The 23,163-nt window shown below is 52.5% G+C and overlaps 8 protein-coding genes across 8 annotated transcripts; 5 read left to right on the plus strand and 3 right to left on the minus strand.

Moving 5' to 3' along the window:
* Positions 1–919: 919 nt before the first annotated feature.
* AtWU_00501 (FAD-binding oxidoreductase) lies at positions 920–2,393 on the minus strand (the record flags this gene model as incomplete). Its single annotated transcript, XM_035495617.1, has 2 exons — positions 920–2,194; positions 2,256–2,393. 2 exons carry the CDS (start codon positions 2,391–2,393, stop codon positions 920–922), a joined length of 1,413 nt encoding a protein of 470 aa, XP_035351510.1.
* A 1,652-nt stretch (positions 2,394–4,045) lies between these two features.
* On the plus strand, positions 4,046–5,664 carry AtWU_00502 (cytochrome P450; the record flags this gene model as incomplete). The annotated part of the gene is made up of 3 exons (XM_035495618.1): positions 4,046–4,396; positions 4,466–5,041; positions 5,116–5,664. 3 exons carry the CDS (start codon positions 4,046–4,048, stop codon positions 5,662–5,664), a joined length of 1,476 nt encoding a protein of 491 aa, XP_035351511.1.
* Positions 5,665–6,573: 909 nt separating this feature from the next.
* On the plus strand, positions 6,574–8,230 carry AtWU_00503 (FAD-dependent oxidoreductase; the record flags this gene model as incomplete). The annotated part of the gene is made up of 4 exons (XM_035495619.1): positions 6,574–7,357; positions 7,606–7,701; positions 7,791–7,822; positions 7,910–8,230. 4 exons carry the CDS (start codon positions 6,574–6,576, stop codon positions 8,228–8,230), a joined length of 1,233 nt encoding a protein of 410 aa, XP_035351512.1.
* Positions 8,231–9,748: 1,518 nt separating this feature from the next.
* On the minus strand, positions 9,749–11,580 carry AtWU_00504 (MFS transporter; the record flags this gene model as incomplete). The annotated part of the gene is made up of 2 exons (XM_035495620.1): positions 9,749–10,552; positions 10,660–11,580. The coding sequence occupies 2 exons, from the start codon at positions 11,578–11,580 to the stop codon at positions 9,749–9,751; spliced, it is 1,725 nt and encodes a 574-aa protein (XP_035351513.1).
* A 554-nt stretch (positions 11,581–12,134) lies between these two features.
* On the plus strand, positions 12,135–12,996 carry AtWU_00505 (dienelactone hydrolase family protein; the record flags this gene model as incomplete). The annotated part of the gene is made up of 3 exons (XM_035495621.1): positions 12,135–12,222; positions 12,293–12,733; positions 12,788–12,996. The coding sequence occupies 3 exons, from the start codon at positions 12,135–12,137 to the stop codon at positions 12,994–12,996; spliced, it is 738 nt and encodes a 245-aa protein (XP_035351514.1).
* Positions 12,997–13,153: 157 nt separating this feature from the next.
* On the minus strand, positions 13,154–15,106 carry AtWU_00506 (Tat pathway signal sequence domain-containing protein; the record flags this gene model as incomplete). Its single annotated transcript, XM_035495622.1, has 1 exon — positions 13,154–15,106. One exon carries the CDS (start codon positions 15,104–15,106, stop codon positions 13,154–13,156), a length of 1,953 nt encoding a protein of 650 aa, XP_035351515.1.
* Positions 15,107–18,807: 3,701 nt separating this feature from the next.
* AtWU_00507 (sugar porter family MFS transporter) lies at positions 18,808–20,758 on the plus strand (the record flags this gene model as incomplete). The annotated part of the gene is made up of 8 exons (XM_035495623.1): positions 18,808–18,876; positions 18,927–18,978; positions 19,031–19,286; positions 19,333–19,581; positions 19,632–19,873; positions 19,929–20,316; positions 20,372–20,502; positions 20,553–20,758. The coding sequence occupies 8 exons, from the start codon at positions 18,808–18,810 to the stop codon at positions 20,756–20,758; spliced, it is 1,593 nt and encodes a 530-aa protein (XP_035351516.1).
* Positions 20,759–21,617: 859 nt separating this feature from the next.
* Positions 21,618–22,994, plus strand: AtWU_00508 (pectinesterase precursor; the record flags this gene model as incomplete). The annotated part of the gene is made up of 5 exons (XM_035495624.1): positions 21,618–21,779; positions 21,848–21,955; positions 22,022–22,413; positions 22,468–22,532; positions 22,588–22,994. 5 exons carry the CDS (start codon positions 21,618–21,620, stop codon positions 22,992–22,994), a joined length of 1,134 nt encoding a protein of 377 aa, XP_035351517.1.
* Positions 22,995–23,163: the final 169 nt, after the last annotated feature.

The raw sequence follows: 23,163 nt of genomic DNA on the forward strand, positions 1-23,163 counted from the left end.
ATTCCAGATTCAGATATTGCTGCTGCTGCTACTCGGGCTGTCCACACGTAGTTCCACCCACACCCCTCCCCCTTTCCCACCGCCGGGTGGTATCTGCTGTTCACTGCAATCTGCGAGCTTCGTCCTCAGTAACTTGGCTGGCCGATCCATGACTGTCTCAGGAGGTTCTGCAGTTACTCTTCTAGACCGAAAGACTGCACGATTCTCCGCGGGATGCTTGGGTCACTTGGGGCCACACTAGTCAGCCCCTTCGCCCTCTCCTCCGGCATGGGATGCTGGCCAAGTCTGATAACTGAACAACAGCTGGATATCTTTGTTCTATTTGTCCAGCATGCGTCTGGCATATAACCCCAAGGTTCGAAAGTGTTCGACGTAGGAGGCTTGACCGACCCCCCCTTACGGGAGCCGGACGAGCAAAGCAGGCAGGTTAGACTCCCGACGACCTCCCGGCAGGCAAGGGACTCGTGGGAGCCACCATCGGAATCCGACCTTGCTGCACCGGCGGCATGTGGCGGACAAAACCATCCTGTATCAGCCCAAAGTATGTACGAAGTCGGCATGGTAGTGCTGAAAGAAGGGATCTGTCTATATCTTGTCCGATCACGCAAAGCCGTAACTTGAGGGAAGCCGAGCCTGAGTGAAGCTCTTGGCTGTTTCCCATTAAGGCTATTATTGAATTAATGCATCAAGTTGTAGGCAGTCCTAAGAGGCTCATTTCTCGTTCAAATTTACTATCCTGAATGCTGTAAACCCTTCGACTAAAGACGTGAAAGCGAAGAACCCTCAGGGGGGACAAACCCGGTTGTTCCGCTACGGTGTGTAGCCCATGTATGAGGATTACTGTTTTGCCATCTTACATACTAAAGTATACTAAGGTCATAAACCAAATCCATATTTATCGCATCGAACTGATATTTGACTAAACCTGAACATCTTCCTCAGGAAGCAGGTTCAACCACTTCTTGAACACATTCTTGGGGTCGTACTGCTTCTTCAACTTCTGCAGCCGGGGCAGATTTTCCCCGTAAACGTCCTTCGCTCGGCCGTCACTGTGCGAGTAATTGGCATATGCTCGAGCATGGGCACCACCACCGGCGCGATCGCCAACCTTCCGCATCAGGGCGCGTTGTGTCTCGCGCATAATCTTGTCCAGGCTGGGGTCTTCCCATCGGAACGCACAACCTACATTGTACCAAGGACCTCGGGTCGAGTAAGACATGGTATCCTTGGGCACCTGAATGGCCTTCTTGTGCGAAACCAACTCGAAGAGAACGGCGGTGGCACTGACCCCATCGTAGGTCTTGATCATCGTCCCGTAGTCCTCCAGTAGTTCCTGGAAGAACTCGACCTGCAGAGGCAGCTTGACGAAGGCTCCGCTGAACGACTTGCGACCCCCATACGTGGCAATGGGGTTCTGGATGCTGTTCAACTGCTCATAGGGCATCATTTTCGCCGTGTTGATGGTGGGTCCAAGACTGAGAATGGGGTCGAATTGCCGCTCGGCCTCGTCCTGGGGTCCATTGTAGAAGATGGCCGCCACGATGCTCACCCGGCCAGGGGGCATGGCACCGCAGAAACCAAAGAAGATGCCCATATCCCCTTTATTGGTGTCGTCTTCGAAGTGGTTGACAAACTCAATGATCTGGGGCAGGCACTGTGCCGGCCAGCTCAGCAGGCCTGCATACACTTCGTTCGTCTGATCATAGGCTTGGAAGATAAACTCGGTGGTGACACCAAAGTTCTGACCAGCACCACGGATGGCCCAGAACAGATCCGGATTCTCCGTCTCAGAGGTCTTGATGATGCGGCCATCCGCCACCACGACAGTGGCTCCCAGCAAATTGTCAATGGTCAATCCATAGCGGCCTGTCAACCAGCCATAACCTCCTCCAAGAGTAAGCCCACCAACCCCCGTATGGTTGACGGTGCCGCCGACTGTGGCCAGCTTGTAGGGGGCCGCCGCACGGTCGATATCCTCCCATACGGTGCCTCCCTGGGCCGTGATGGTTTTGCGTTCGGGATCTACCACGACGCGGCGCATTTTGGTCATGCTGATGACGATCCCCCCTTCCGTTGCGGAGGCGCCGCTGGTAGAGTGACCGCCATTATGAACCACCATAGGGATCTGGTGGTTACTTGCAAAGACTACGGCCGCCGAGACCTCCTCGGCTGTAGTGGGAAGAACTACAGCACCCTATAAGAATTCACAGTCAATATGATATCATTAGAGTGTTTCTTTCCCAAGGACCACTGACAGCTTTCTTTTCGCATGTGTCACTCCAGCGCCTGATTCCTTCGGCGTATCCGGGTTCGCCCTCGGTCAGAACGTCAGCATTGGTTCCCGCCAGCAGTTGGCGCAGTTTAATGACTTCCGAGGGAGTGATCGAATGCATGATGGCGAAATATTGGTCTAGTCAACAGAGAGATGAGCTTAGCCGCGTTGCTATCAGGCTGCCGTGTGGTAGTTGTTATTGGTTTACGAGAATGGGTCAGAACAGGAATCAGAGGAGAACCAATTGGGCCAAGTTATTTCTTCGACGAGATCCAGCGCGGAGTACGGGGCGGATATACTCTATATTACTTTAAACCCCGGTGCCTAACCTCGTGCAGTGAGGAGGCGAGCTTCGAGCACTAAGCTCATGTCTCCATTGTTCCAGTGGTCTTCATCCCCAGGCACCCTTGCTTTGAGTGCGGTCCGATTTCTCGCCTCTTTCATTGTTGCAGCTCTGCAGTATCTCGGATACTGCAGGACAATCACCTAGTCAGGGTTGGATCTACTAAGGAGGACTCTAACCCCAGTAAAACAACATTGTCAGCAACACGATGGTGACCGCCCCGGTGTGTGACAAATGATTGGCTAACAGGGAATCTCAGCATTCTTCAATATAGCAGGCAACTTTTGTGGAGATTTAAGGAACGGTGCCAAAGTGGTATCAACCATGAAAATAGCCCGGGGAAGCCCTGATGGAAGGACACTAAAGACTCGTCCGGCTGCAAAAGATCTCCACATGCAACTCCTGATAGAATTTGTTAGCCACAGAAAATTTGACCGCCCACTCCAGCTTTCTACCGCTTGCCCACTCCAGAAACATGAAGCTATACACATGACTAAATGAATGACTATCAATGTTTCCCCCAGAGGACTTCAATAACCGACCAAACCTGAAACCGACGTTCCAATGTAGAGAGGAATTAAAATGAGTTCATTGGGTCCGCGCACGATGCGTTCGACAACCAGTACTAGAGTAGTCAGGTGATTTAAGGCGGACCTGAGAGGGCGGTGCGGGTGCAAGGGCTGGAAGGCGCAGGGCCTCATCGAAACTATGAATCTAGCAGGGTAGGCGCTTCTGCTCGAGCTGGCGTAGGTGTGGAAGCATCAGATGAGAGCCGATCTAGATCTTGGCGACTCCCTCGTTGTTGGCTTGGTGCCGCAGCAAATTCATCCAAGAAGGTGTTCTACCATCTCTGTCGGGCCGAGTGAGCATTCCGACCTGCGAGGAGGTAGGTCGTCGATCTCCAGCGGCACCTACTTCAAGTCAACGGGACTTTCTTCTGCACCTGCTTCGGGGGAATGTGCATATGTAGGGGCTTTCTTTGCCTTTTCCCTCTAAGGATATAAGCCAGGCTGGAAGATACCCACCGCTACCATTGTGCGTGGTACTGGTTGGCCAGCACTCGTGCCCAAATTGCGGTGGGAATCCCTGCAGCCACTACCATTGTAGAAAGATATGGATGGGCGACCTGTATGGTCTTCCCCGCATCAGACATTTTAATATACCCCCTCCGAAATACGGAAACCGGGAGGATTTGCTTCTTGCAGCCAAACTTTGAAGATCCTCGGTCTCGAACTTCCTGTCTTGGGGGGTGCCCTGACTCGGCGGGCATTTCCTGCGGCGCAACCGGCTCACCTCAGAGCAAGCGGAGGCCCACAGGACTTTTATGTCTTGGGTAGGAACCAGAGGAGCAATCCTGGACATAGATTGTCCACCTCTTGCTTCGAATCTCAATTTCATCTCAGAATCTGTCTAACCGCTGACTACCAGTGATGGCGAGCATGATTGAGGCTATGCAGGCCCGTTTGGCCTACGACGAGCATTTGCTCGCGCAGCCCATAGTCGTGGCAGGAGCCCTCTTCTTCTTGCTGGTGGTTTTCCAGCTGCGCCGAGCTGGAGGCTCGAAGGCCTTCCCATCACCCAGACTGGGATACCCTCTAGTTGGCGACGCATTGGCCTTTTTGAACCGCCCCGTCGCCTTCGTGCAAGATGCGACGCGCAAGTGTGGCCCCATCTTCCATGTCAAGATACTGTTTGCGAACATTGTCTATTTGAGAGGTACTCAGCTTAATCGCATGTACGTGGATGTCAAGGAAGATATCTGGTCGTTTGGTGGCGGTATTGTAGGCATTCCATTCCTCTCCTCCTTCTTCCTACTGTAAAGAGAAGAACATCATTCTGACCTTCCACAGGGCATATTCTTGAAGAAAATTGCCATCCCTGGGTATTTTGACCACTTCCGCAATCTGGTGGGCTCTCTAAATCGCGGTATCAATCGCAAGGTGACACTGGATCGTTACACCGAGCTTGCGGGCGAAGAGGCCGATAAGGCGCTGCTTAAATGGAGCCAGCAATCGGACATTAAAGTTTTCGAAGAGGCGTCCAAGTATGTGCATCGGGTGATTGTGCGGACTCTTATGGGACAAGACTTCTACGATGAACATGTAGACGAGCTCTACGATCTTGTGCACCGGATGGAGGACGAGATCGGCCACCCACTGAATCTTTTACTGCCGGACTGGTTTCCTCACCCGCCAGCACGACGACTGGGCAAGGCCAGAGACCGTTTCGCTGAGATCTTCGCCCAGCAAATGGAGATCCGCCGCCAGAACCCTGAAAAATGGAAGGGTTCGCTGGACTATATCACCTATACACTGGAAGATCCGCGAACGGCCCATCTGCAAGAATACTATCCGTCGCACCATACGGTGCTCATGTTTGCCGCCCACACGAGCACTGTGGCCAGCATAGCCTGGACTGCTCTGGAGGTCTGTTAACTCAATTTCTGCTTCTATAACTCTCTTCCAGCCCATAAGTATCACCAAGCTGACAGTATTTGCAGCTGATCCGGAACCCAGAGTACGTGGAGGCCATCCGGCAGTCTTTCCAAAGTAATGAGGACGTTCACCAGTCTCCTGTGCTACTGGCGTGCGTCAAGGAGAGTGGCCGTCACTACTCGGGTGTACACATGTGGCGTACGACCCATCGCCCTGTGCAGCTGGAGGATGGCTATACGGTTCCCGAGAACTGGGTAGTGTGTACCTCGCCCTATCTCACCCACCATGACCCCGAGATCTATGAGCAGCCGCAGCAGTGGCTGCCGGAGCGGTGGCTGAACCCAACGGCGCGCCTGCAGAACCTTAACAACGCCACCGACGCGGCATTCCTGCAATTTGGCGCGGGCTCCCATCGGTGCCCTGGGGAGAATATGGCCGGCATAATCGCACGTGAACTGGTGTCGCGTTTGGTCAAGAACTACGATTTCCAATGGGGAAGTCAAGGACCGGCCAAAATTGATGTCTCTCGTATGGACTTTAGCAAAGTCGGCAGTCCTTGGCTTCAAGGTGATGCGCGCATTCGCCTCACCCCTCGGAAATCTGCGTCCATGTGAACGAGTTGGCGTTGTGTGAGCGGAGAAGGGGAAAGCGGCAGATTGGATGCTATGGTGATATGTGCTTCACTTTTAGTAGTTTCTTTACCTAGTTCAGTAATCGATTCAATCTGGTATCTGTCGAGGTATTCATCCCTACGTTAGAATCTCTTGTAACGCCCCTGCACTTGCACTCGACGCTGGTGCTGGTGCTGGTGCTGCTAGACCAGAACAGCATGAAGAACAGAGCAACTTCTCATTGACACGATTGTTCTAGTAAGGGATGACGATAGTAAAGACCCTTACTACACTTATGTTGGTATACCAGAGGTTTTAGAGCTTATTTTGATGAAAGAATGTCAAGCGGACCTTGCTCAGGCCACACCGGCCACCGCTAGTTTGGAGTCCGTTTAGTCGTATCTTCGGTTGTCCTTTTCGAGTCGACAGATGCAAGGCACGAGAGTTGAAGGATATGGATTTACCCTTTCTGGGTTTTACAGTGCGGATCACCATTATTTACCATATCCTGCAAAGAGTGGCAGAACTAGGTCTGCATGCAAACAACAAAGATAAGGAACTCGAAGACACTCGAAAGAGGGTCGCCTCTGGGCGCTGCGGCCATCTGCACCTGTTTTGCCGCCGCATTGCAAAATCTACAAGAACTGGAAACAGTAAAAACCTGCTAAACGTGTAAGGGCATTGTGTGCGATACTTAAGAAGTACCAGCAGATTGCGATGAACAAAACCCAGACTCGATCTTCACCAACAGCCCAATCAAGCGGTTCTTGATCTTCTTCCCTTAGCTTATCATCTGGGCTCTCTCACCACCACTTTCTCTATCCCTTTTCTTTGCTTCGCCGTTATTTCCTGGGTTATCTTTTCTATTCCCTTTGTCTTTCTATCTCTTTCCCATCAGGGCGTCATTGCACAATGGCTCCTAAGGCCGATGTCCAAGTCCTAATCGTCGGGGGCGGCATTGCCGGGCTGACGCTGGCCAACATCTGTAAGAAAATTGGGCTCAGCTACAAGGTGTTCGAGCGTACTGCCGAGGTAACCCCGGTGGGTGCAGGCATCTCGCTGGCCCCGAATGCTCTCCGGTTGCTTGACCAACTCGGCTTCATGGACATTATTCGAAAGGAAGGCCAGCCGCTGCGAAAGATTCAGGTCTATCGCAACACTACCCGTTGGAGTCTACTTGACTTTGAATGGCTCGAGCCAACATATGGCTACTCAATGTACTCGATGCCCCGGCACAGCATGCACCGCGCCTTGTACAACCGGGCGGATTCGGAGCACGTCATCCTGGGAGCTGAGGTTGTTGGCATTGAGGATGAGCCCAACTCTCCGACGGTCAAGATTCGCCTGGCAGATGGCCGCGAGTTCAGCGGTGAGGTGCTCGTGGGCGCCGATGGCATCCGGTCGATCGTGCGGCGGCTCCTTGCCGACAAGCAAGGGCTGGCAGGCGTCAACACCATCCGCTTCACCGGGCGCACCCACATGACGGGCATCTCTTATCCGTTGGAGCATCTCGGACCTAACGATCTCGGCGTGGCAACCTGGGTTTTCTACGATGACTGTATTCTCACCTCTTGGCCGTGTACCGAGAATCGCCAATGGTTTGTCGGGGTAAAGGTCCGTCACTCCCTTACCTCCCCCTCCTCTTCCCACGCACCCCTGTCTCAGCTGTCATCACCGGACCTCAGACTAATGAATTGTATGAATTGTAATTGCTGGATTAGCCCTCCGAAGCCAAGACCACCACACGATCCACTTGGAAAGGTGCCACTAAGGAAATGATCAACGAAAGCTACGGACACCGCTTCCATCCGTTTGGCAAGAATCACACCGTACGCGATGGCATGTCTCACTTGTTTCTTTGCTTCCCCCTCCTTCTTCCCACCCACACTTTCCACTTTCACATTGTCCTAGTGGACTGAGTGACTGACTCACTCTCATCTGTAGTGGTCGATGTGGCCGAACGCGTGACGGCGAGTGATGTGTTTGAGGAAACCGCCTTCCCGAAGATGGCGCATGGCCGCGTGGCCCTGGTGGGAGACTGTAAGGAGCCAATCTGATCCTCGAAGTATTAAAAAAAAGAAAAGGGAATATGAATGGATCGGAGACTAACTCGACATTGTCTTGCTCAGCGGCGCACTCCATGACATCTTTCATTGGTCAGGTAACACCCCATTTCTCCGAGACAATCCTTCCGCCAGGGGGAGGGGGGAAGAGAAACACGGCTAATTAGATTTCTTTTCCGCTGCAGGGCGCCTGCCAGGCAATTGAGGACGTGGGAGAATTGGCGAACCTGCTGCACACCTACTTTGCCGGCCAGTCGGGCGATCCGCAGGTGCTGCAGGGCTTGCTGCAGGAATTCCGCAAAAGCCGAGAGCCACGGGCACGCAACCTCGTGTACTACTCCAGCATCTTCGCACAGGTGCATACAGGACGCCTCCCGTACGGACTGGGGCCACTGGCACGCCGGATCGCCTTCACCTATGCCCCCGTGTGGTGCTGGAAATGGGCTTGCAATCCACTGTACGGGTACCAGCCGCGCGTCCACGCGTTGGATCTGTTGTCGCGGTAGAACTATATTTTCATTCGAAAGGATCATAATGCAATTGGACATCAATCTTTATACTTTATCCGATCCGTCCTAGTAAAATTACTATTTTGCTTCTTTCTCCATTCATTCTAATCATCGTTGTATCATTAATTTGCCCTCTCGATTCATTTAATTTATTTTTATTTTTTCTTTGGCAGGGTAATAGATCCATATTCCCCTATTGGTGGGTATTCGAAGCAGGGGGGATGCAAGGGGGCAAGCCTACCGAAATGGTTCTATGGTTCACACCTGAGACGGCTGTTTATGCTGAACCAGACTTGATGGTGTGAGCTACTGGATAGATTGCGAAAGAGACCTGTCAAAGGCGAAGAGTTACGGTATTCGGCCATAAGCGTAGTCTGCCTGCTGCTTAAAGCCGGTCTGCGGTTAAAAGGTACCCACGGCTATAGTAATTGAGAGGCAGTGCTCTATATAGTGTATAATTCCATGTGTAGAATGCAGGTCCTTTTATCGTTATTGGTACTTACCGGGCCGACTTGATAGATATCTAAAATTCAATTTCCTGAGTGTCTGTGCAGTGGTAAAACATATCTGATATAATAATGGTGTGAAAAATTGAAGATATCAATATTATCTTCATCTCCGTTGGAAGAAGAAAAGAATGCTAAGATCCAGATTATAGATAATCAGTATTTCTCTTGACAGGACTAGACTTGCCTTGCTGTCAGAACCCCAAAGTATTTATATACTACCGATACTCAAGAATATATAATCCAATTACCTTGTCGAATGATCGAAAGAGCAATATCATTCTTTGAATTAAGTCTTTAGGAAGCATCTATCAATCCTTTAAAGGTTTGAGAGAGTCTCTGATACATGTCATTGCTAAGTGAACGCTGAGTTTGTGTGAAGCGCAACCATCCTTTCTTGTTAGATAGTCTTAGTGAGTGTTGTATTCTGGATTCAACCAATATTCCATGGACAATTCAGGCGTGCAGAACGAAACAGTTTTATCTTTGGAACGTTAGTTTTGCATAGCAGTAGCTAAATCTGTGCAAAATATTCTTGAATAAAAGAAAAACGAAGGCTAGTCTCCAAACTAGATCTCAATGGGTGAAGCCACATGCGTGCTAAGTGTGCACCACCATAGCTTCTCAAACTTACTGTGTAATTAAAGGGGTCCCATTAGAGAAGAATACATGTTACCGACTGCCCAAAAGTTCTGCTACGAATGCGACGACGTCTACAGAGAACAACAGCATATCAGATTCGTTCAGGATGGCTATCCATAGGACGATGACCCTAGCTCATGCCCTAGCACTAAAATACATGATGCAATGACGATCAGCATGGATAAAGAGGTCATTATATCTTTACTCCATGTAGTGTTTCCATTCGCTCTGAAAGACGAAGCAAGAATTAATTTTACATGGATTTCCGAATAGAAATTCTATTATTATCATGAATGTTCTGGGGAACGTGACGCGTTGTGTAACTGGAATGATTCACCACAAAGGCTATTCTTCTGGGGCGATTCGGCTAAGTTGCAAACCGACTGCGACTTCGCAATGCAGGTCCAAACCAGTAGAGCACCAGCACTCCCACAATGCAGCCCACTGTCAGACCAGCCAGCAGGGTCGTGCCCCGTGCCACTCCCAGTCGAGCATACAGCGGGCCAGACCACAGGATGGCTGCAAAGGCCAGACTGGCGCGCGCCAGATCGTTGATGGCAAACAGACTAGCGCTGTACTTCGGATACGCTACGGACAGGTAGCTGAAAATACACTGCAGCACCAACGTCATGCCGGATACCTCGATGACCAAGCCGATGGTGGGTACAATCCAATGAATACTAGCCCGCGAGGTCCAGGCGAACAGAAAGAGTCCCACGGGGATAAACACACTGCCCACGATGGCGGGGATGAGCCGGTGCTCGGGATGGGGAAATTGACCACGCCGGAAGGCCTTGTTCAGCGAGATATGCACAAAGGCATAGTAAAAGGGGAGTGTTAGTAGCGTGCCAATCACGCAGCCGAGGAAGATTAGCCCCAGCTCGCCCAGGCTCATGTGGTAGATGTCCAGGTATACCAGCGGCAGCACCTCGAAGTAGGAGTAGAAGATGGCGTACACTAGCCCAATGTAGACTGTCGTGAAGAGCACGGACGGGTCTAGTGCGTTAACTTTCCATGGAATAACTAGTGCATCGTAGGCAACCTGCATGGGGCTGGCGTTCTGCGACTCAATCTCCGATCGCGACCGGATGGCCGTGTTGCCCGTTAGCTGGCGCAACCGCTTGGCTCGCAAGTGTAAGATGGCAGGTGCAGATGTTTCCGGGAGAAAGAGCTGGTTTTGGCAAGAAAAAGGGAAAGGCGACGACGGTCAGCACAAGACATGTCCGTTAATGCCAACTATGGCCATCAATCGCCACGAGGGTAGTAGTGAGTACATACCAGGGCCACGAAGCACAACGCGGCTGCCCATAGGATCTCCCACATGGACCAGTGCCAGCCCTTTACGGGAACACTGAATCCCGATATTGTCGGCGCTATGGCGGGACCAGCAATGGAGCATGCTCCCCAAATATATAGACCATAGGGGAGGTTCGGGATGGAGGTCACATCTGCCAGAGATGCACCTCCCGTGGCCAGTCCGGGGGAGCCGAAAAAGCCTTGCAAGTAACGCAGGACTAGGAACCCTGGCACGTTGTTGACTAGGGCTGTGGGGATTGCGAGAATGAGAAAGATGGTGACGGAGATCACATACGGTGGGTTGCGACCCACGGAGGGCACTTCAGACATGGGACTCCAGATCATGGGCCCCATGCCGTAGCCCAGCACATAGAGTGCCAGCCCTAGGGCGCTGACGGTTTGCGTTACCCCGAAGAGAATTTCGAATTCTCCCTCAGCGGCAGCGAAGTTGGCAGCGGCCATGAAGACCAGAAAGGTGAACAGATTTACTTCGACATACACCAACAACTTGGCCGCGAACGACCAGTTGTGCGGATTGTCTGGGTCATCGGGGGAGTACCAGTCCACCACAATGGTCCCCTCTGGCGTCACCTCGGGATCAATCCACGACGATGATGACTGCCCCGATGATTCGGGCGGTGTTGGGAAGGCTTCCCCTTTAATCCCATCAACTTCCTTGCACGCCTCGTCGGGGGGTAGCGCATGGCTAAACAACGTACTTCCATCCGCATCCGAGGTGTTCTTCTTCTCTTGTGATGGTTGGACTGGCCTGTCGTTGACTGCCTGCCGATATGGCGTAGGCAAAGTGAAGTCGGAGCTGAGTTCGCGCGGCTTGAATAGACGGCCACCGGATACGAGGTAGGCGATCCTGCCAAAGGCCGAGTTGGCGAACAGGTGTGGCATGACCGCTGCAGTGTCGGTGCTTAGACAGAGCAAGTGAAGCACAAAAGCCCACAGGGAGGGCCTGACCTCAGTATGTACTTCACGGGCAAATTAGGGAGAGAGAGAGAGATAGAGAGAAAGGGAGGAAAGGGGCGTATAGTCGGAGCTTGAGCAGCTTCAGACCGCTTCCGTGCCAATTCCTCCTTTCTCTCCCCTTCAGCCCTAGTAGGAATGTAAGGGGGGAGGCGTTTTCGTGGCCGCAAAACCAGCTTCCCTTCCGAGGAATGCCAGTAATGATCGTCGAGGTTCCATGGTTGCATGGCCGGACAGGGATGGAACCGGGATGCCACCGTGTCTCGCGGTTGGCGTTTCCACTCCCCCTTCCTCAAATAATGGATGAGCTCATGTCGATGCAAAGCCCTACTACACGCAGGGAAGGCAATCACCGGAAATGGCAGCCCTCTCCAGAAGGCTGGGACGGGAGAGAGAAATAAGCATTCATATTTCCATATCCCTGCCGGCCGATTTATTTCTGTTTGTAAGGCAACATTGACTGCGACAGCAAGTCTGAAAGCATGACTTCTCTTCCTCCAGCCCAATGCTGCATTGCTGGCCATTTGCACAGTGGTACTCCCAAGGGAGAATTGAAGAAAGTAGATGACAGTAAGGCGCTTCCCTACTCCATCCTGACTTCCTCAAGGTCTCATCCTAATGTACATGTCTCCTGCACTAGTCCTCACCTATGTGTCTTACCCTCCCGACAAATCAACTCACAATGCCATCCTGTTTCTCTCCGACATCTTCGGTCCCAAGTTGGTCAATTCCCAGCTGATTGCCGACCAATTTGCCGCAAATGGCTACTTCGTGGTCCTGCCGGATCTATTCAATGGCGATCCGGTGCCCGTCGAGCGCGAGGGGAATTTCGACGTCATGGCCTGGCTGAAGAACCACCTCCCGCCAGTGACAGACCCGGTAATTGATAGAACCCTTCGCTACATGCGCCAGGAACTTGGCTGTCAGCGCATTGGAGGGGTTGGGTACTGCTATGGGGGCAAGTACGTCGCTCGTTACCTCAAGCCCGGGCTGTTGGACGTAGGCTATATGGCGCATCCCACCCATGTAGAGGTGGATGAATTGAAAGGTATTCAGGGGCCATTGAGCATTTCTGCCGCGTGTAAGTTTCAACAACAACTATTGAGCAAAAAGGCTAGGGACTGACTTAACATAGCGTCGGATTACCTCTTCCCGACCGAGAAACGTCGCGAGACCGAAGACATCTTGTCCGAGCTGGGCCATCCTTACGAGATAACTGTTTATTCGCATGTCGAACATGGATATGCTGTTCGCTGCAACATGGACATTAAGCAGCAGAGAGTGGCCAAGGAGAAGAGTTTCGCCCAGGCAGCTGGTTGGTTTGATGCTTATTTAAAGGTGTGAGCACGATGCCGGGAACGGAAGGATAAGAGAACAACGTATTTCTGTATCTATTCTTATAAAACAAGCGTGTCCGATGAATCTACAACCAGATAAGATACAAGTGCGCTGCATATCTATGTACATGTTGGAAAGAGTATCTCCCGGTCGATGTCTTTCTTTAGGCTGACGCCAAAAGATCGTTTGGGATATACAAGGGCATAGTGTCCTCCCATCGACTCTGCGTCAGTACTGTCCAATTCGACCCATCCGCCTCCATCTGCATGATAAAAGGGTACGGTTGCTGATTGTTGTCGTAGATGGTCGCTTCATCCTGGAAGCCAAACATGCCCGTCGCCCAGGCAATTTTGCCCTCGTGGGTCCAGACGGCGTGAGCATCGTTGCACGCCAACGTTGTCAGCTGCTTCACATCACTGCCGTCAACGGCCATGGTCATGACATCGTAGTTGTCATCCAACGGTCCAGAGATGGGCCAGCTGGTGCGACGAGTGAAGACAATACGGTTGGAGCCATCGGGGGCGAACATGGGAGTGTTGTCCCAGGAAGAGCTGAGGGCCACCACTTCGCCTGTCGTCAAATCCATGCGGCGTAGACCCAGTGGGAGGGGATCCTCACTGGCGCTGTAGGCAAACTCACGCCAGACCAGCCAGCGGCCATCCGGCGAGATGGTGGGGAAGCCGGCGTTGGTGCTGCCGTTGGTCATGGATCGCGCCCACGAGCCGTTGGCGGCCACCAGATACACCCAGCCAGGGTTGGCATAGCGATACTCGAACCAGTCACCCAGGCCGACGGCCAGAACTTCGCCATCGCCGCGCCACGAGCCCTGGAAGGTGCCGTTGGTGTTGGAGCTGTTGACGCGGACGGGGAAGCGAGAGCCATCGAAGATGTCATTCGAGCCGGTGCCGTCGGCGTTCATGGTCACCAGCGAGGAGTTCACCGTCTGCTGTGAGGTGTAGACCACCTTGCCCTGTGCGGACATTTGCGGGAACACGTCGGTGAAGCGGTACTCCCAGTCCTTGCTCCAGCTGTACAGCGGCTTGTTTACGGGCCGGACAGGGTCCCACTCAACGTGCTCGTAGACCATGTGGCGGCCATCGGGGGACCAAGCGGGCGAGCGATGATAGCCCACCAGCGAGGCGTTGCGGTAGGCAGCACTCACACTACCTTCGGGCTGTGCGGCCGTGTAGTTGATCGAACCCGGGTAGGTGGCATTGGTGAGCAGGCTCTTGACCAGGTAACCGATGGTCTGGTTGTTCACATACTGAGGGAACAGTTTAATGCCGCCAGAGTCTCCCGACGCATGCTCCTGCCGGTCACTTCCCGTGGCAAAGTCAACGGACACGATGGCAGTGTTGACATCGTAGAAGGCGGATTCGGCCACACGCGCATAGTAGGTCAGCTCCATGGGGAGTTCATAGAAGACGATACGTTTTCCATCAGGCGAGAATTTGGGTGAGCCCTGACAGTAACCTGTGCGGTTGGACACACGACGGAAGCCGGTGCCGTCCGGACGGATGGCGTAGATGGACAGTTCCTGTGTGTGCTCCCAGCCGCTGATGTTGTTATGCCCGCGCCACGGAGTGTTGCGATCCGAGGTGAAGACCAGCCACTCGCCATCAGGCGACCACGCAGGCCGGAAGTGGCCATCGGGGAGGGTGTAATCACCTGCGACCTCGGTGGAGTTGGTGACATTCCACAATGCACCAGTCTCCAGATTCTGGATCCAGATGTTGCTCTTGTAGTTCCCGAGGGTGCCAGCAAAGGCCACCAGACTGCCATTGGGAGAGATGGCTCCGGCATCCTCCACGGCAGGGCTTGTGGCAATGGGCTGCAAGTCGGTGCCATCGGGACGGACACGGTACAGATCCGACTGACCATCTCCGGCACGCTCGCTAGTGAAGACGATCCATTCGCCGTCTGGAGACCACTGCGCATGGTAGTCAAAGGTGCTCTCATTGCCCAGCAGTCGCCGGGGGTTAGAGCCATCTGCATTGGCGACATAGAGCTCCGAGATGCCCGGTGCAATGCGATTCATTAGCATCGCCCCCTTCTTCCCGGCAACAGTGGTGCCGCGGGCTGCCAGGGTTGAGGGCTGCTCATCCGAGCGCGCCATATTGGCGTATGGACATGATGCCGCTGTGGCCAGCCCACTCAAGAGAGGAAAGAAAAGAAGAGAAGAAAGACGCATCATGATGCGGTGCCAACCTGGCGGCTGCGAACTCAGTGATGCAGGAACCACAACATCCGGAGATTTTGCAGATGGGCATGGCCCTACTTAAGCTTCACGCTGTTGTGGAGCGTCTCGTTGCGAGAGCATTGATCGATAGGCTCTGGTGCTTGTTCGGAAGAAGACCTCGGGCTTCGCAATAGCCTTCCCAATGAGGTAGGGACTGTCGCTGATGATTTTGACGAAGTTGGGCTCCCGTTATTGGCCTTCGGCTACACATGCCGATCACTCCACGGCCCAGACGGGATGGACATGCTTAGCAGCACCGCTTGGAGCCTTGGACATCCCCTTCCACGCCTCAGCGTTGAGGGATTAGCATTGCCTACTCCACCCAGGGCAGACCATGGTTGGATCCTGCGATCCTGCCAAGGAATATTGAGAGGAGAAATCCGCATCATCGCCGGAGATAGATTGGGAGAAGAGGGATGGCACCTATAGAAAGCTCGCTCTATACGTATTCAGGCGAAGACATCACTCACAGGGTACCCTTGTGGTTTTGGACTTAACGTGCTGTCAGTTTGATATCAAAACATACGACACTGGGTGGAATGGGAAGGTCCGACGTGGATGTATCGCTTCCTCCCTGAAGTATTTCACGCCAACACCAGTGAAGCTTCATCTGTCATGCTTATGGCTGGTCTCCGAAAGGATTAGGCTTGGCATACAGGACGCCACGACTATACTGTCTCCGGCCTAACCGCCGCCGAGACTCATTATCTGTGTAGTATCTCCGACATCTTTCGGAAGCCTGGTTCGGAGATTGATGGAATGGGGTTTCTGGCCGGCGGTCTTGGCAGCAACTAATTTCTCCGCGAGTCTCCGCATCTTTTCGTTTGGCTTTGGAGAGAGAGGTCTGTGAGTTCTTGGGGGAGTGGACCGTTTGCTGGCTCATTTTGTGGTTTTCTTTGAAAGCTTGAGGTCATTCTCTCGCTCCTACAGAGTTGCAGCTGTTTTAAAAACCATGGGGGGAGTCTTGGTTGGGAGGATTCGAATGATGGATTGAAAATCGGACGCAGTGCTATCTGTTGGATGACTCGTTACACAGGGCCCCGACGAGTCCAAAGCGCCACACCGTAATCCTGAGGACGAAGAAAAGAGTCGGGCTGCCGAACCAGGGACCAGGAAATGGTCCCCGCTTAATCTTGCTAATTCTAGTGGGGAGTGGAATCCATCTTGAAGAAAGATTGGCTTGAGACTGTTCGGACCGCTCCCGTTCGGCCCTCGCTTCACCCTGAATGGCGGTGCTGAGGAAGTTCAAATTGCAGCACAACAAGGGCAATTGGCATCTGACCAGTCGGCATTGATGAGAACTAAGAGAAAGAGAGACTGAAGAAGAACGAGAAGCCCTCATTTTTCTTTCGCGGACTTCATCCGATCCCCTCCAAAACGCAGTCAGTCTGACTCTCTTCAAGTCATGATCATCGTTTCTCCCCACTCCAACTCCACCCGATCCGCGCCGAATGAGATGCAGGGAAATTGCACGCTTGCACGCACGCAAATTAAAACACGAGCTGATCGCTTCCCGATAAGCCTGGGGAGGTGGAGAATTTTCAAGGAAGGGAGAAAAATCAGCTTCTTTGCCAAGCCACTCCTCTCTTCCTCGGGTTTGGAGGTTCGATTAGTCATTAATTCCGAAGGACTCAATAATCCCGTCTGGCTGTTATGGATGCTCCTACCGAGGCATGTCCCCCTGATTACCCGATACGATATGATTCGTAAATCTAGTCTTTAGGCTGAACTCACCCAGTTTGCGGAGAGAGCACGTTGCGTCAGTCTTCATAACGTCCCAAGTACTACGGTTAGTTTCAAATCACGTTGCCTGTCTTTTTTTTTTTTTTTTTTTTTTTCATCGTCGCCATCCTAATCACCGTAGCCTTCTTTATTATTCTTGTTTTGATTTATTCATTCTTTTCTTCTCTTTTCTTGTTCTTCCACTCTAGAATGAAAAGGTGGGAAAGGAAAATATATAGAGATTTGGTATATATATGTGTGTGAACAAGAACATCATGATGTGCTATTCAAGGAAGCCGGAAACTACTTGAGCACTTCAGATGAGGCGCTGGACAGCCTTCTCTCAAAAGATGTAGTACCTTTAAATAATAAAAAGCCTGTATTGGTATTCTTCTGGTGTGGACTGAGGGGTAGGAGTTGCACTTTGCAGGTACCTGACATGGTGTATCGCAGTGCCTTGCAGAATTAGGCTGACAGAGATGGGTGAGAGTCCCTCGATGTCCCGCATCGCGTTCGGTCCTTGTACTCGGTATCTCTAGAATCCCCGATACCTGGAATGCCCACACCTTAAGGAAAAGGATGCCGTCTGGGCCAAGATGTGTGGCCGATGTGCCACTACAGCAGCCGGTGCAATGGCTGCCACATCGTGAACCGTCTTGATGAGTTGTCGCTTTCCATAATGTGCAGGTCAGAATGCGCAGTGAATTAAGTACCCATGCAAAATCCCTAGCATTTGTGCCATTCATAGCGGTACTGGCTTCGATGAAGCGATAGAGCGATTAGTTCCGCTCGGGTCACCAGCAGCGTCCGCGAAGATAAGCGTTGCGCTAGACTACCTCATAGAAATGGGGAGTAGTGTTCAGAATCTGAGAAAAAAAGAGGGGTAAGAGAGAGCAGTAAAGGTAGGTATACAACTGCACCATGGCAGAGCAAAGGCAATAAAATACTAGCGACCTAACATAGAGCAGCCCACAAGTGACTCGGAGCAATCGTCGAGCTTGAGTCATGTCTACTTTAATAAATCATTCAAGGCTCGCGAACAAGATTCCTCCACATTCTTAGCCATCCAGCCAGGGCTTGAGTTCATTCTCGGTGATATGGGGTTATAGCTATGAAGATCGGGCGCAATAATCACGTATATGAGCCTCTCCTTTGTATTAGAGCCTTCTACAAGGAGTGCAAAAAGAGGTAGTGGATCCGACGTTAATAGCATCTGATGTCGTAGAAGAGATCTGGCAGCGCCCGTTGAAGAATGCACGGGATAGCAACGATTCAGCGTTTCCGTAAGGAATGCGCCGACCAATGCGAACAAGCCATCGGGATCTTCTGAACTCAGAAGACTGGACAGATGGGGAGAAACAACCTGACAGGCTGGTCAGGAAAAAAGATCGACGCATTGTCTCCGAGATCTTATCTTCCCCGCATTTCTCTCATGCCCCCCGGATTTTCATCTGCATCCATTCCCACCTCTTTGCCCAACCTTCTTTCCCACGGAGATCGACCAGCGTGGGGGATGAAGCTTAACCTCATTATCCTCGGCTATTAACAGGAGGATGTGTATGACTATCAACCAGTATCATGACGCCATCTCCGGCAGGACTAAGAAGCCTTTGATTGCTCTCCCCAACAGCTATCGGATGTAACGTAACCATCGAGTTGCCACCCTCGTCATCTATTCCCAAGCCATGGGGCAAGTGCATGCACCAAATGCAGCCTTGTTGATTGAAGCATCAACCCCCACGATGGTACCCCACCCCCGCGCTGTTGACTTGGGGTAAGGCGTCTGCCTCTTATAAGAGTATGCGTGCCCCCCCACCCTGATTCAGTCTGGCCCATATATCTATACTGATCCCACAATGACTGACTCAATTGCAAGGAAGCCCTACTTTGGGCTTGTCGGAGGATGGCTCACCTTTTGGATTACGGTACAAGATCAGCGTATGCAAAGAGCTAGTGCCCAGTACTGATTGTCTAGGTTGCTTGTGCTACGGATATGACCCTGTTCGGGTATGACCAAGGGGTCTTTAGTACGTCTTCCCGGCAATGACTTCCCAGATCTCATAATCTGATGCGTGGCAGGTGGCGTGGTTGTTACCCAGAACTTTCTCGAGGTCCACGATTTGGTCGGACCGTCAAAGACTTCCACTCTGTCGACCGTCACAGCCATCTACGACGTCGGCTGCTTTCTCGGGGCCCTCTGCGCCTTTGCCATCTCGGAACAACTCGGTCGGAAAAAGTCGATCTTGATCGGAACAGCCATTATGGCGGTTGGCACCATTCTGCAGGCGAGCTCGTATCATCTCGCTCAGATGTTTGTTGGCCGAATCATCCTAGGGTCAGAGATAACATACCCGGGGTATGGCGTTCGCTGACAGCTGCAGAATTGGAAATGGCATCAACACCTCCACAGCACCCATTTGGCAAACCGAGACTGCTCAGGTCTCCTGGCGAGGCCGACTGGTCATTTTGGAGATGGCCTTGAATGTTGGAGGCTTCATGCTCGTCAACTGGATCAACTACGGGCTTTCTTTCCACGGCGGAGCTCTGGCCTGGAGACTTCCGATTGCCCTTCAGTTTTTCTTCATCTTCGTTCTCGCTGCCACGGTTCCCTGGCTGCCCGAGTCCCCCCGGTATGTGCGCACCACAGAGACCCTTCATGTTAGTCCACTGACACAACCAGATGGTTGCTATGCCACGGTCGCACAGAAGAAGCTTTACACGTCATTTCGAGCATCGAGGATAAGCCGAAAGATGATCCCTATGTGGCAACGCAGCATCGCGAGATCGTCTATAGTATTCAGTATGAGCGAGAAAATGCGGTGCCCTGGCGGGATCTATTGACTGGCCGGTCTACCAACGATACCAAAACCTTGCGACGGTTGCTGCTGGGCGCCGGCTCACAGGCGCTGCAGCAGTTTCAGGGTATGATAGTTATTGTGATACAATGTCTTCGAACTGTCGACCTAACTGCACCTAGGGATCAACATCATGTCGTACTATCTGCCGCTGGTGCTCATCAACTCGGTCGGACTTTCCAACAGCATGTCGCGACTGCTCAGCGCATGCAATGCGACGGTGTATTTCGTGTTTGCCAGCGTGGCTGTCACGATGGTTGAGCGATTTGGCCGACGTGGTCTCATGCTGCTCTCCACCTTCGGGCAGTTCGTCTGCTTCTTGGTGATCACTATTCTGCTCCGCTTTGCCGAAATAGACACACGATATGCGACTGCTTCGGTGGCGTTTTTCTTCCTCTATTATATCGCGTTCGGCATTGGAATGTTGGGGGTGCCCTGGCTGTATCCGACCGAGATTAACTCGCTGCCCATGCGGACGAAGGGTGCAGCCGTGTCGACAGCGACGAACTGGTAGGTGCAGCTTGCAGTTGGTGCGGATTATTTACAGCGGCTGAGCATGCGATAGGATCACCAATTTTGCCATTGTTGAAATCACACCAATTGGCATCCAGCAGATTGGCTGGCGGTTCTGGATCGTCTGGACAGTCACCAACGCGGCCTCTCTGCCCATCTTCTACTTCTTCTACCCCGAGACTGGTGAGTCGATCATATCTCCCTCTCAATCACCCTTCACTGACTCGGTGCAGCAAATCGGACTCTGGAAGATCTGGACGACTACTATCGCTCGAACCCACCGTTGCTGGTTACGCGGGATCCAGACGCAGTATCCACGCAGCGTCCCTGGCGATACCGACAGCGCGAGGAGGCAGAGTACGAGCGACAGAAGAATGCCCAAGCAGGTCTAGATGCGTCAAAGGACAGCAGCGCGGCCTCGGTGAGCCACGTGGAGTGAGCCACCCTGTTTGGATGACTGGGAGGGAGACAGAAGGGATGGAGGAAGGGATCGTCGAGCGAAGAATGGGGACGGAGATTATCGATAAATAGTTGGCGCAAGATGGTGCTCGATCAGTAGAGGTTCCCGCTTGACAATATAGTAATAACTGTTTATATATTAATCGCCGTCATACTGTGGGTCTCTCTTTCTATTTCTGTAGCCAAAAAGGGCGCCGGTTGTCAATAGCTTCATCGGGATCTGTGCTCTCTCCCTGTGGACGCTCTGACGAACTGTTGGACGGGAGACCGAAGAGACGAGGCCTCCACGTGGTGTTTATTATAGTAATCAAGATCTTCCTTCCATCAACTCCTGATGATAGAATATACACTAAATTCAACTGTCCTCCGGATGAACCGGACTGCCGGGCTTGGGGTTGGCGGCGAGTGTTTGGTAGCGAGGGCCGCTAGCATCGATCTCGCCCGCATTGGCACTACCATCCTCCCATCGCATTGGTTCCAGCCTCAAAACACCGAGTCAGGGCCAATCTCGCATACAGGTCTGGTGGGCCTGCCCAGAGTCATGGCCTTCCTAACCCAGGCAGTTGAGGCGTGACCAAGAGTCAGGGACGCTGCCCCTGGGCGCAAACAGCTCCACTGGTTCGCTACGACTCTTCAACCATCATGGCTTGCTCTGTGCACATCAAAAGCCGGACCCGCGTGGCTGAAACAGCAACATTTTTCCAGCTTCTATCCAGTCGGGCCCACGGGCCAAATGCCCACCGCAATGAAAAGTCGCGACATTCCCTCAGTGCACCGCAACACTTTGACTTTCTCCCCGTCCCCGAGTTGCGTCCACCAAACATCTTGCGTGATCCAGGATGAGTGAGTCGCTGCCCTTGGTGGGCCGCAGCCTCGCCATCTTCGTCGTTGCGGCGGTGATGATGGGCATAGGCACGGTTGCAGTTGCTTTGCGCACGTTTGTCCGTGTGCACTTGGTGCGGGCGTTCGGATGGGATGACGCGCTGATGATTGTTGCTTTGGTACGGTCGCCTTGACAGGTGTTATGTATGATGCTGGAGGAACAGAAAAATAACTAACTCTCCGGCAGGTGCTGTTCATCTTCCTTAACGTCTGCTGCATGATTGGAGCAAAAACCGGAGTGGGTCACAAGATGCTGGACTTCACCAGTGTTAAGACAATAGAGAAAGCCATGCTGGTAAGAGGCATCCGCCCCCTTCACTTGTCTGTATGTAACCTTTAATGCTAAGACGGAGAACTGTAGTGGTGGTGGCTGGGTCAAATGTTATATCTCTGGGCCTCTGCTGTCGCCAAAGTGTCCATCGCGCTCGCTTTGCTGCGATTGACAGTGCGCCAAGCGCATCGCATCATTCTGTGGACCATCATCGGAGTTGTCACAGCCATCGGCCTGATGTTTTGGCTAGTCCTGCTCTTTGACTGCCACCCTGTCTCGTACTTCTGGTTGCGTCTAGAACCCACTCATTCGGGAACCTGCCTGTCGATCGGGACCCTGCTGGCCATTGCCTACTTGTACAGCGCCATCACCATCTTCTGCGACCTCACTTTGGGCATTTTGCCCGTGTTCTTGATCTGGCGACTGCAAATGAACGGTCGCACCAAGGTCGCACTGGGCGTGATTCTCAGCCTCGGAGCCATGTATGTGTCTGTTCGTTGAGATGCTCTAGTCGTGATGTCCTAACCCAGTTCCAGTGCGAGTGTTGCTGTCATCATTCGACTCCCCTTTCTTCATCACTATGGTGACACCGATTTCCTCTGTGAGTGACCACTCCACAGCTCCTGGCATAATGCATATTTTCTGACGCGACGCAGATTCCACATACCAAATCGCCATTTGGTCCATCATCGAGACCGGCCTTGGCATTACGGCTGGCAGCCTCGTCACCTTACGCGCTCTATGCCGCTGGTTCCTCGAGAGTACTAGCTCCCAGGGCCGCCGGGTTCCGGGGAAACAGGCTAGCGATGGCCCCTACGCACTGTCCAGCTGGACGGGAGAGGCCTCGAAGAAGAGCATGCGCGATCCCCGATATTGGCGTCCTGACCTCGTCCCTGGTCAGATGGATCATCTGACCGTCACCACCGTTTCCTCACCGATGGCTGGGAGCCCACGGAGTGATGCCAATAGCAGCCAGGAGATACTGAACCCGGAGGGAGAAGCCTGGTATCATGGAAACCAGGTCAGCATCCACCAGACGTTTAAGCTATCTGCGGGAGAGTAATTTGGTCGGGTATCGGTTTGCATCATTTGTTTCAATACACCTCTCCGATTTAATATAATATCGTCATTATCGTGTTAGACGTCCAGTCCGTTGTGCTGACGGAAAGAACAGCCCCTCCGGCTAATATTATGGGAAGCAATATCTATAAATCTCGATAATCGAGGAGAGA

This window comes from Aspergillus tubingensis (assembly GCF_013340325.1).
Source record: "Aspergillus tubingensis WU-2223L DNA, scaffold_1, whole genome shotgun sequence".
Lineage (NCBI taxonomy): Eukaryota > Fungi > Ascomycota > Eurotiomycetes > Eurotiales > Aspergillaceae > Aspergillus > Aspergillus tubingensis.